This window comes from Salvelinus alpinus, chromosome 30 (assembly GCF_045679555.1).
Source record: "Salvelinus alpinus chromosome 30, SLU_Salpinus.1, whole genome shotgun sequence".
In the NCBI taxonomy this organism is placed as follows: Eukaryota; Metazoa; Chordata; class Actinopteri; order Salmoniformes; family Salmonidae; genus Salvelinus; species Salvelinus alpinus.
The window spans coordinates 1976328-1988904 of NC_092115.1; the positions used below are offsets into that span (position 1 = coordinate 1976328).

Below are 12577 nucleotides of genomic sequence, written 5' to 3' on the forward strand. Positions count from 1 at the left end.
ACAAGAAAAGGTCAACCAGTGAAGAACAAACACCATTGTAAATACAACCCATATTTATGTTGATTTATTTTCCCTTTTGTACTTTAACTATTTGCACATCGTTACAACACTGTATATACAGTATAGACATAATATGGCATTTGAAATGTCTTTATTCTTTTGGAACTTCTGTGAGTGTAATGTTTACTGTTCACTTTTTATTGTTTATTCACTTTTGTGAATTTTGTTTATTATCTACTTCACTTGCTTTGGCAATGTTAACATATGTTTCCCATGCTAATAAATCACTTTATAAATTGAATTTGCCTTGAATCTGATAGTCATTCTGATCTTTACCCCAGCTCTTACAGCTCTGTGTGTGTGTGTGTGTGTGTGTGTGTGTGTGTGTGTGTGTGTGTGTGTGTGTGTGTGTGTGTGTGTGTGTGTGTGTGTGTGTGTGTGTGTGTGTGTGTGTGTGTGTGTGTGTGTGTGTGTGTGTGTGTGTGTGTGTGTGTGTGTGTGTGTGTGTGTTTTATAATAATAACCCCCCTGTAAAGTACACAGCTAAGATAAGCTGCCAACTACACACATTATTTACATTACTGAGAGGACCTTGCCTTCAGACACACACACCACATGACGGGCTCGTGGTAACGGCTGGGGTGGAATTGGTGGAATGGTATCAAATGCCCTCCGACGAACCATCAAACAGACAAAGTGCCAATACAGGACTAAGATCGAGTCGTACTACACCGGCTCTGACGCTTGTCGGATGTGGCAGGGCCTGCAAACCATTACAGACTACAAAGGGAAGCACAGCCGAGAGCTGCCCAGTGACACGAGCCTACCAGACAAGCTAAACTACTTCTATCCTCACTTCGAGGCAAATAACACTGAAACATGCATGAGAGCACCAGGTGTACCGGAAGACTGTGTGATCACGCTCTCTGCAGCCGATGTGAATAAGACCTTTAGACAGGTCAACATTCACAAGGCCGCAGGGCCAGACGGATTACCAGGACGTGTACTCCGAGCATGTGCTAACCAACTGGCAAGTGTCTTCACTGACATTTTCAACCTCTCCCTGTCCGAGTCTGTAATACCAACATGTTTCAAGCAGACCACCATAGTGGCTGTGCCCAAGAACACTAAGGTAACCTGCCTAAATGACTACCGTCCCGTAGCACTCACGTCTGTAGCCATGAAGTGCTTTGAAGGCTGGTAATGGCTCACATCAACACCATTATCCCAGAAACCCTAGACCCACTCCAATTTGCATACCGCCCCAACAGATCCACAGATTATGCAGTCTCTATTGCACTCCACACTGCCCTTTCCCACCTGGACAGAAGGAACATCTATGTGAGAATGCTATTCATTGACTACAGCTCAGCGTTCAACACCATAGTACCCTCAAAGCTCATCACTAAGCTAAGGACCCTGGGACTAAACACCTCCCTCTGCAACTGGATCCTGGACTTCCTGACGGGCCGCCCCCAGGTGGTAAGGATAGGTAACAACATATCCGCCACGCTGATCCTCAACACAGGGGCCTCTCAGGGGAGCATGCTCAGCCCCCTCCTGTACTCCCTGTTCACTCATGACTGCATGGTCAGGCACGACTCCAACACCATCATTAAATTTGATGATGACACAACAGTGGTAGGCCTGATCACCGACAACGATGAGACAGCCTATAGGAAGGTCAGAGACCTGGCCGTGTGGTGCCAGGACAACAACCTCTCCCTCAACGTGATCAAGACAAAGGAGATGATTGTGGACTACGGGAAAAAGAGGACCGAGCACGTCCCCATTCTCATCGACGGGGCTGTAGTGGAGCAGGTTGAGAGCTTCAAGTTCCTTTGTGTTCACCAACAAACTAACATGGTCCAAGCACACCAAGACAGTCGTGAAGCAGGCACGACAAAACCTATTCCCCCTCAGGAGACTGAAAAGATTTGTCACGGGTCCTCAGATCCTCAAAATGTTCTGCTGCTGCACCATCGAGAGCATCCTGACTGGTACAGCAACTGCTCGGTCTCCGACCGCAAGGCACTACAGAGGGTAGTGCGTACGGCCCAGTACATCACTGGGGCCAAGCTTCCTGCCATCCAGGACCTCTATACCAGGCGGTGTCAGAGGAAAGCCCTGAAAAAGTCTAGGTCCAAGAGGCTTCTCAACAGCTTCTACCCCCAAGCCCTCCTGAACATCTAGTCAAATGGCTACCCAGATTATTCACATTGCCCCACACCCACCCCTCCCCTCTCCACACCACTGCCACTCTCTGTTGTCATCTATGCATATTCACTTTAATTAACTCTACCTACATGTTCATACTACCTCAACTAACCGGTGCCCCCACACATTGACTCTGTACCGGCACCCCCATGTATATATTGTTATTTTACTCCTCTTTAATTACTTGTTACTATTATTTCTTATTCTTATCCATATTTTTTAAACTGCATTGTTGGTTAGGGGCTCGTGAGTAAGCATTTCACTGTTGTATTCACCTGTTGAATTCAGCATTTCACTGTAAGATCTACACCTGTTGTATTCGGCGCACGTGACTAATAACATTTGATTTGAAATACATCAAACATATGGCTGAATTCCATTCCGTTCGCTCCATTCCAGACCTTAGTAAGAGCTGCTATTCCTGTGACAGAGGAATTCAGACCAATCCAGTCCCAGAGAGATTAGGAAGCAGAGTGAATGAGAGAGGGAGAAAGACAAAGGATATTGAATAGGAAGACAACACATGACCAGAACACAAGAAGACAGTCAAGAAAGGTTCTCATTTAACTTGTAGTGACTGATCAACGGCTGAGAGAAAAAGAGAGAGAGAGACAGAGAGAAAGAGAGAAAGAAATGGGGGTAACAGCAGTTGTGGGTATGTGCCTGTTGCTGACTACAACTCTGGGGCAGAGTGTGGCTCGAAAGACTGGTGGTGGTACAGAGAACGTTTCACCTGGTAGAGCAGACCATTTAACTGATGATACTAGTAGCCCTGAGATTGTAATTGGTCAAACTGTTGATACTGGTAATGATGTAACAGTCGGTGGTCCGACTGGTTACGTGGGCCGTCTGCTGGTAGTACCGATGGACGGAAGCCACTGGGTGGGGGTTAAGGCCATCACCGAGGAGATGGGTCGCCGTGGACACCAGGTTACCGTGGTGATCCCCGAGGTGAGCATGCGTCTGGGCCCCAGCAGCAACTGCAGGACTGTGTCATATCCTGTCCCCTACGGCCAGGAGACAGTGGACATGCTGATGGACAAGCATAAAGATAACCTGCGTGCTGCCACACTGCCCCTAGTGGAGCGGATGACTCAACACATGGCTAATATCCAGAGTGTCAGCTCCTTCATACTGACTACTGCTGAGAGTCTGCTGTTCAACACCACACTAATCACCTCTCTGGAACAGCAGGTCAGTCAGGGTGTGTGTGTGGGGGTGGGGGTGGGTGTGTGTGTGTATGTGTGTGTGTGAGAGAGGTCTTGTGAGCTTGTGTGTCCCTCCTCCTTACCTCCCTCTCTCCTTCCTTCCTTCCCTCCCTCTCTCCTTCCCTCCCTGTCTCTCTCTCCCCCTCTCTCCTTCCCTCTCCCTCTCCTTCCCTCTCTCCTTCCCTCCCTCTCCCTCTCTCTCTCCTTCCTCTCTCCTTCCCTCCCTGTCACTCTCTCCCCCTCTCTCCTTCCCTCTCCTTCTCCTTCCCTCTCTCTCTCCCTCTCTCCTTCCTCTCTCCTTCCCTCCCTCTCTCTCTCCTTCCCCCTCTCCCTCCTTCCCTCTCTCTCCCCCTCCTCCCCTTCCCCCCCCCCCCCTCTCTCTCTCTCTCTCTCTCTCTCTCTCTCTCTCTCTCTCTCTCTCTCTCTCTCTCTCTTTCTCCTTCCCTCTCTCCCTCTCTCCATCCCTCCCTCTCTCCATGTCTCCCTCTCTCTCCCTCTCTCCTTCCCTCTCTCTCTCCCTCCTTCCCTCTCTCTCTCCCCCTCTCTCCTTCCCTCTCTCCCTCTCCCTCTCTCCCTCTCTCATTCCCTCTCTCCCTCTCCCTCTCTCCCCCTCTCCTTCTCTCTCTCTCTCTCTCTCTCTCTCTCTCTCTCTCTCTCTCTCTCTCTCTCTCTCTCTCTCTCTCTCTCTCTCTCTCCATCCCTCCCTCTCTCTCTCTCTCTCCTTCCCTCTCTCTCTCCTTCCCTCCCTCTCTCTCCCTCTCTCCTCCCTCCCTCCCTCTCCCTCTCTCCTTCCCTCTCTCCCTCTCCCTCTCTCCCCCTCTCCTTCCCTCTCTCTCTCTCTCTCTCTCTCTCTCTCTCCCTCCCTCTCTCTCTCTCCATCCCTCCCTCTCTCTCTCTCTCTCTCTCCTTCCCGCTCTCTCTCCTTCCCTCCCTCTCTCCTCCCTCCCTCTCTCTCCCTCTCTCCTTCCCTCCCTCTCTCTCCCTCTCTCCTTCCCTCCCTCTCTCCCTCTCTCCATCCCTCCCTCTCTCCCTGTCTCCCTCTCTCTCCTTGCCTCTCTCTCTCTCTCTCTCTCTCCTTCCCTCTCTCCATCCCTCCCTCTCCCTCTCTCCTTCCCTCCCTCTCTCTCTCTCTCCCCATCTATCCCTCCTCTCCAGGGTTTTGATGCAGTGTTGACCGACCCGCTGGTCCCTACAGGCAGTCTGATAGCCAGGCGTCTGGGCATTCCATCTGTGTGTCTACTCAGAGGGATCCCCTGTGGTCTGGACCTGACATCAGCCGCCTGCCCCTCTCCTCCATCTTACGTTCCACGCTTCTTCACCAAATACACACATAGCATGAGCTTTCCACAGAGGGTGGGCAATGTACTGGTGAGGACACACACACGACTGCATACACGACCGCACGCACACACACACACACACATGACACAACCGTACACACATGCAAAAACACATACAGTTGAAGTCAGACGTTTACATACACTTAGGTTGGAGTCATTTAAACTCGTTTTTCAACCACTCCACACATTTCTTGTAAACAAACTATAGTTTATTAGGACATCTACTTTGTGCATGACACAAGTAATTGTCCAACAATTGTTTACAGACAGATTATTTCACTTATAATTCACTGTATCACAATTCCAGTGGGTCAGAAGTTTACATACACTAATTCCAGAAAATGATGTCATGGCTTGAGTGAGTGAGTGTGATTTGAGTGTGAATGATGCAACTCACTCACTCATTTACACTCAATAATTCACACTCACTCACTCATTCACACTCACTCATTCACACTCACTCATTCACACTCACTCACTCATTCACACTCACTCATTCACACTCACTCACTTATCCACACTCACTCACTCATTCACACTCACTCATTCACACTCACTCATTCACACTCACTCATTCACACTCACTCACTCATTCACACTCACTCATTCACACTCACTCACTTATCCACACTCACTCACTCACTCATTCACACTCACTCACTCACACTCACTCATTCATACAAACCACACACCTTCTTCATCTGGTTCTATAGGTGAGTCTGGTGGAGCCGTTGCTATGCCGACTGCTGTACTGGCGCTTCGACCAGCTGGCCAATCGCTTCCTGGGAGAGGATGTGGGTGTGGCCGAGGTACTGGCAGACACCGCCATCTGGTTGCTAAGGTACGACTGCAGTTCCCCTGCACACACATTCTGGTTGCTAAGGTACGACTGCAGTTCCCCTGCACACACATTCTGGTTGCTAAGGTACGACTGCAGTTCCCCTGCACACACATTCTGGTTGCTAAGGTACGACTGCAGTTCCCCTGCACACACATTCTGGTTGCTAAGGTACGACTGCAGTTCCCCTGCACACACATTCTGGTTGCTAAGGTACGACTGCAGTTCCCCTGCACACACATTCTGGTTGCTAAGGTACGACTGCAGTTCCCCTGCACACACATTCTGGTTGCTAAGGTACGACTGCAGTTCTCCTGCACACACATTCTGGTTGCTAAGGTACGACTACAGTTCCCCTGCACACACATTCTGGTTGCTAAGGTACGACTGCAGTTCCCCTGCACACACATTCTGGTTGCTAAGGTACGACTGCAGTTCCCCTGCACACACATTCTGGTTGCTAAGGTGCAACTGCAGTTCCCCTGCACACACATTCTGGTTGCTAAGGTACGACTGCAGTTCATCACACGCTCTCCAACATTTTGTTGTTAATCTAAGGTATGACTTTACGCTGGAGTTTCCCCGCCCCCTCATGCCTAATATGGTGCTGGTGGGAGGGATCAACTGCCATGTCAGGAACCCTCTGCCACGGGTGAGTCTGTTGATTGGTCAAAAACACTGTGCTGACGAAGGGTTAAAACGCTCTTGTTGTCGGCTAATTTAATTTGCTATATTAACTGTGTGTGTGTGTGTGTGTGTGTGTGTGTGTGTGTGTGTGTGTGTGTGTGTGTGTGTGTGTGTGTGTGTGTGTGTGTGTGTGTGTGTGTGTGTAGGAGCTGGAGCAGTGGGTATCAGGGGAGGATGGCTTCATCGTGTTCTCTCTGGGCTCCATGGTGGCGTCTCTACCAGAAGACATCACTCTCGTCTTCCTACAGGCCTTCACCCTCATACCACAGAAGGTAAACACAGTCAGACCCTCACTCTAAGATACCGTCAACTAACCTGTGTGTGTGTGTGTGTGTAGGTCCTGTGGCGGTACTCTGGGCCGGTTCCTGGCAACGTTCCAGACAACGTGAAGATGATGAAGTGGATCCCTCAGAATGACCTGCTGGGTATGTAGATCTAGAACAGACAGATGATGAAGTGGATCCCTCAGAATGACCTGCTGGGTACGTAGATCTAGAACAGACAGATGAGGAAGTGGATCCCTCAGAATGATCTGCTGGGTACGTAGATCTAGAACAGACAGATGAGGAAGTGGATCCCTCAGAATGATCTGCTGGGTACGTAGATCTAGAACAGATAGATGAGGAAGTGGATCCCTCAGAATGATCAGCTGGGTACGTAGATCTAGAACAGACAGATGAGGAAGTGGATCCCTCAGAATGATCAGCTGGGTACGTAGATCTAGAACAGACAGATGAGGAAGTGGATCCCTCAGAATGATCAGCTGGGTACGTAGATCTAGAACAGACAGATGAGGAAGTGGATCCCTCAGAATGATCAGCTGGGTACGTAGATCTAGAACAGACAGATGAGGAAGTGGATCCCTCAGAATGATCAGCTGGGTACGTAGATCTAGAACAGACAGATGAGGAAGTGGATCCCTCAGAATGATCAGCTGGGTACGTAGATCTAGAACAGACAGATGAGGAAGTGGATCCCTCAGAATGATCAGCTGGGTACGTAGATCTATACTGAACAAACATATAAACGCAAAATGTGCCCGGATCTGTCTGTCTGATCTGTCTGTCTGATCTGTCTGTCTGATCTGTCTGATCTGTCTGTCTGATCTGTGTGTATTAGCTCATCATGGTGCACGGGCCTTCCTGACCCACAGCGGGACCCATGGTCTGTACGAGGGGGTGTGTCACGCCGTTCCCATGGTGATGCTGCCGCTGTTTGGCGACCAACCTGACAACGCTCAGCGATTGGCCAGTAAGGGAGTGGGCGTGGTCCTGGATATTAACCATATCACCGTGGAAACACTGCTACAGGCGCTGGACGAGGTTGTCAACAACCCCAGGTGAGACGATCAGAGGAGTGAGAGAGACGGTCAGAGGAGTGTGAGAGACGGTCAGAGGAGTGTGAGAGACGGTCAGAGGAGTGTGAGAGACGGTCAGAGGAGTGAGAGAGACGGTCAGAGGAGTGTGAGAGACGGTCAGAGGAGTGTGAGAGACGGTCAGAGGAGTGTGAGAGACGGTCAGAGGAGTGAGAGAGACGGTCAGAGGAGTGTGAGAGACGGTCAGAGGAGTGTGAGAGACGGTCAGAGGAGTGTGAGAGACGGTCAGAGGAGTGTGTGAGACGGTCAGAGGAGTGTGTGAGACGGTCAGAGGAGTGTGAGAGACGGTCAGAGGAGTGAGAGAGACGGTCAGAGGAGTGAGAGAGACGGTCAGAGGAGTGTGAGAGAGACGGTCAGAGGAGTGTGAGAGAGACGGTCAGAGGAGTGTGAGAGACGGTCAGAGGAGTGTGAGAGACGGTCAGAGGAGTGTGAGAGACGGTCAGAGGAGTGTGTGAGACGGTCAGAGGAGTGAGAGAGACGGTCAGAGGAGTGTGAGAGAGACGGTCAGAGGAGTGTGAGAGAGACGGTCAGAGGAGTGTGAGAGACGGTCAGAGGAGTGTGAGAGACGGTCAGAGGAGTGTGAGAGACGGTCAGAGGAGTGTGAGAGACGGTCAGAGGAGTGAGAGAGACGGTCAGAGGAGTGTGAGAGACGGTCAGAGGAGTGTGAGAGACGGTCAGAGGAGTGTGTGAGACGGTCAGAGGAGTGTGAGAGACAGTCAGAGGAGTGAGAGAGACGGTCAGAGGAGTGTGAGAGACGGTCAGAGGAGTGTGTGAGACGGTCAGAGGAGTGTGTGAGACGGTCAGAGGAGTGTGAGAGACGGTCAGAGGAGTGAGAGAGACGGTCAGAGGAGTGAGAGAGACGGTCAGAGGAGTGTGAGAGAGACGGTCAGAGGAGTGTGAGAGACGGTCAGAGGAGTGTGAGAGACGGTCAGAGGAGTGTGAGACGGTCAGAGGAGTGTGTGAGACGGTCAGAGGAGTGTGAGAGACGGTCAGAGGAGTGTGTGAGACGGTCAGAGGAGTGAGAGAGACGGTCAGAGGAGTGAGAGAGACGGTCAGATGAGTGTGAGAGACGGTCAGAGGAGTGTGAGAGACGGTCAGAGGAGTGTGAGAGACGGTCAGAGGAGTGTGAGAGAGACGGTCAGAGGAGTGTGAGAGACGGTCAGAGGAGTGTGAGAGACGGTCAGAGGAGTGAGAGACGGTCAGAGGAGTGTGAGAGACGGTCAGAGGAGTGTGAGATGAGACGGTCAGAGGAGTGAGAGAGACGGTCAGAGGAGTGTGAGAGAGACGGTCAGAGGAGTGTGAGAGACGGTCAGAGGAGTGTGAGAGACGGTCAGAGGAGTGAGAGAGACGGTCAGAGGAGTGTGAGAGACGGTCAGAGGAGTGTGAGAGACGGTCAGAGGAGTGTGAGAGACGGTCAGAGGAGTGTGAGAGACGGTCAGAGGAGTGTGTGAGACGGTCAGAGGAGTGAGAGAGACGGTCAGAGGAGTGTGAGAGACGGTCAGAGGAGTGTGAGAGACGGTCAGAGGAGTGTGAGAGACGGTCAGAGGAGTGTGAGAGACGGTCAGAGGAGTGTGAGAGACGGTCAGAGGAGTGTGAGAGACGGTCAGAGGAGTGAGAGAGACGGTCAGAGGAGTGTAGAGAGACGGTCAGAGGAGTGTGAGAGACGGTCAGAGGAGTGTGAGAGACGGTCAGAGGAGTGTGAGAGACGGTCAGAGGAGTGTGTGAGACGGTCAGAGGAGTGTGAGAGACGGTCAGAGGAGTGTGTGAGACGGTCAGAGGAGTGAGAGAGACGGTCAGAGGAGTGAGAGAGACGGTCAGAGGAGTGTAGAGAGACGGTCAGAGGAGTGTGAGAGACGGTCAGAGGAGTGTGAGAGACGGTCAGAGGAGTGTGAGAGAGACGGTCAGAGGAGTGTGAGAGACGGTCAGAGGAGTGTGTGAGACGGTCAGAGGAGTGAGAGAGACGGTCAGAGGAGTGTGAGAGACGGTCAGAGGAGTGTGTGAGACGGTCAGAGGAGTGAGAGAGACGGTCAGAGGAGTGTAGAGAGAGACGGTCAGAGGAGTGTGTGAGACGGTCAGAGGAGTGTGAGAGACGGTCAGAGGAGTGAGAGAGACGGTCAGAGGAGTGTGAGAGACGGTCAGAGGAGTGTGTGAGACGGTCAGAGGAGTGAGAGAGACGGTCAGAGGAGTGAGAGAGACGGTCAGAGGAGTGTGAGAGACGGTCAGAGGAGTGTGTGAGACGGTCAGAGGAGTGAGAGAGACGGTCAGAGGAGTGTGAGAGACGGTCAGAGGAGTGTGTGAGACGGTCAGAGGAGTGAGAGAGACGGTCAGAGGAGTGTGAGAGACGGTCAGAGGAGTGTGTGAGACGGTCAGAGGAGTGAGAGAGACGGTCAGAGGAGTGTGAGAGACGGTCAGAGGAGTGTGTGAGACGGTCAGAGGAGTGAGAGAGACGGTCAGAGGAGTGTGAGAGACGGTCAGAGGAGTGTGTGAGACGGTCAGAGGAGTGAGAGAGACGGTCAGAGGAGTGTGAGAGACGGTCAGAGGAGTGTAGAGAGACGGTCAGAGGAGTGTGAGAGACGGTCAGAGGAGTGTGTGAGACGGTCAGAGGAGTGTGAGAGACGGTCAGAGGAGTGAGAGAGACGGTCAGAGGAGTGTGTGAGACGGTCAGAGGAGTGAGAGAGACGGTCAGAGGAGTGTGAGAGACGGTCAGAGGAGTGTGTGAGACGGTCAGAGGAGTGAGAGAGACGGTCAGAGGAGTGAGAGAAACGGTCAGAGGAGTGAGAGAGAGACGGTCAGAGGAGTGTGTGAGACGGTCAGAGGAGTGAGAGAGACGGTCAGAGGAGTGTGAGAGACGGTCAGAGGAGTGAGAGAATGACGGTCAGAGGAGTGAGAGAGACGGTCAGAGGAGTGTAAGAGACAGTCAGAGGAGTGAGAGAGACGGTCAGAGGAGTGTGAGAGACGGTCAGAGGAGTGTGTGAGACGGTCAGAGGAGTGTGTGAGACGGTCAGAGGAGTGTGAGAGACGGTCAGAGGAGTGAGAGAGACGGTCAGAGGAGTGTGCGAGACGGTCAGAGGAGTGAGAGAGACGGTCAGAGGAGTGAGAGAGACGGTCAGAGGAGTGTGAGAGACGGTCAGAGGAGTGTGAGAGACGGTCAGAGGAGTGTGAGAGACGGTCAGAGGAGTGTGAGAGAGACGGTCAGAGGAGTGTGAGAGACGGTCAGAGGAGTGTGAGAGACGGTCAGAGGAGTGTGAGAGACGGTCAGAGGAGTGTGAGAGACGGTCAGAGGAGTGTGTGAGACGGTCAGAGGAGTGAGAGAGACGGTCAGAGGAGTGTGAGAGACGGTCAGAGGAGTGTGAGAGAGACGGTCAGAGGAGTGTGAGAGACGGTCAGAGGAGTGTGAGAGACGGTCAGAGGAGTGTGAGAGAGACGGTCAGAGGAGTGTGAGAGACGGTCAGAGGAGTGTGAGAGACGGTCAGAGGAGTGAGAGAGACGGTCAGAGGAGTGTGAGAGACGGTCAGAGGAGTGTGTGAGACGGTCAGAGGAGTGTGAGAGACGGTCAGAGGAGTGAGAGAGACGGTCAGAGGAGTGAGAGAGAGACGGTCAGAGGAGTGAGTGAGACGGTCAGAGGAGTGTGAGAGACGGTCAGAGGAGTGTGAGAGACGGTCAGAGGAGTGAGTGAGACGGTCAGAGGAGTGTGTGAGACGGTCAGAGGAGTGTGAGAGACGGTCAGAGGAGTGTGTGAGACGGTCAGAGGAGTGAGAGAGACGGTCAGAGGAGTGAGAGAGACGGTCAGATGAGTGTGAGAGACGGTCAGAGGAGTGTGAGAGACGGTCAGAGGAGTGTGAGAGAGACGGTCAGAGGAGTGTGAGAGACGGTCAGAGGAGTGTGTGAGACGGTCAGAGGAGTGTGAGAGACGGTCAGAGGAGTGTGAGAGACGGTCAGAGGAGTGTGTGAGACGGTCAGAGGAGTGAGAGAGACGGTCAGAGGAGTGAGAGAGAGACGGTCAGAGGAGTGTGTGAGACGGTCAGAGGAGTGAGAGAGACGGTCAGAGGAGTGTGAGAGACGGTCAGAGGAGTGAGAGAGACGGTCAGAGGAGTGTGTGAGACGGTCAGAGGAGTGTGAGAGAGACGGTCAGAGGAGTGTGAGAGACGGTCAGAGGAGTGTGTGAGACGGTCAGAGGAGTGAGAGAGACGGTCAGAGGAGTGTGAGAGACGGTCAGAGGAGTGTGTGAGACGGTCAGAGGAGTGAGAGAGACGGTCAGAGGAGTGTGAGAGACGGTCAGAGGAGTGTGTGAGACGGTCAGAGGAGTGAGAGAGACGGTCAGAGGAGTGTGAGAGACGGTCAGAGGAGTGTGTGAGACGGTCAGAGGAGTGAGAGACGGTCAGAGGAGTGTGAGAGACGGTCAGAGGAGTGTGTGAGACGGTCAGAGGACTGAGAGAGACGGTCAGAGGAGTGTGTGAGACGGTCAGAGGAGTGAGAGAGACGGTCAGAGGAGTGTGAGAGACGGTCAGAGGAGTGTGTGAGACGGTCAGAGGAGTGTGAGAGACAGTCAGAGGAGTGAGGAGACGGTCAGAGGAGTGTGTGAGACGGTCAGAGGAGTGAGAGAGACGGTCAGAGGAGTGTGAGAGACGGTCAGAGGAGTGTGTGAGACGGTCAGAGGAGTGAGAGAGACGGTCAGAGGAGTGAGAGAAACGGTCAGAGGAGTGAGAGAGAGACGGTCAGAGGAGTGTGTGAGACGGTCAGAGGAGTGAGAGAGACGGTCAGAGGAGTGTGAGAGACGGTCAGAGGAGTGAGAGAATGACGGTCAGAGGAGTGAGAGAGACGGTCAGAGGAGTGTGAGAGACAGTCAGAGGAGTGAGAGAGACGGTCAGAGGAGTGTGAGAGACGGTCAGAGGAGTGTGTGAGACGGTCAGAG

At 52.6% G+C, this 12577-nt stretch overlaps 1 protein-coding gene across 1 annotated transcript in view; it reads left to right on the top strand.

Annotated features, from left to right (window-relative positions):
* The first annotated feature begins 2651 nt into the window (after positions 1–2651).
* LOC139559686 (UDP-glucuronosyltransferase 1-6-like) overlaps positions 2652–12577 on the top strand; it is a 54247-nt gene continuing 44321 nt past the window's right edge. The window contains exons 1-7 of the mRNA XM_071375890.1: positions 2652–3411; positions 4581–4793; positions 5479–5606; positions 6162–6255; positions 6437–6562; positions 6628–6715; positions 7410–7629. Of these exons, the coding sequence (XP_071231991.1) occupies positions 2851–3411; positions 4581–4793; positions 5479–5606; positions 6162–6255; positions 6437–6562; positions 6628–6715; positions 7410–7629 (1430 nt within the window). The 5' untranslated portion in view covers positions 2652–2850. The remainder of the gene's footprint in view (positions 3412–4580; positions 4794–5478; positions 5607–6161; positions 6256–6436; positions 6563–6627; positions 6716–7409; positions 7630–12577) is intronic.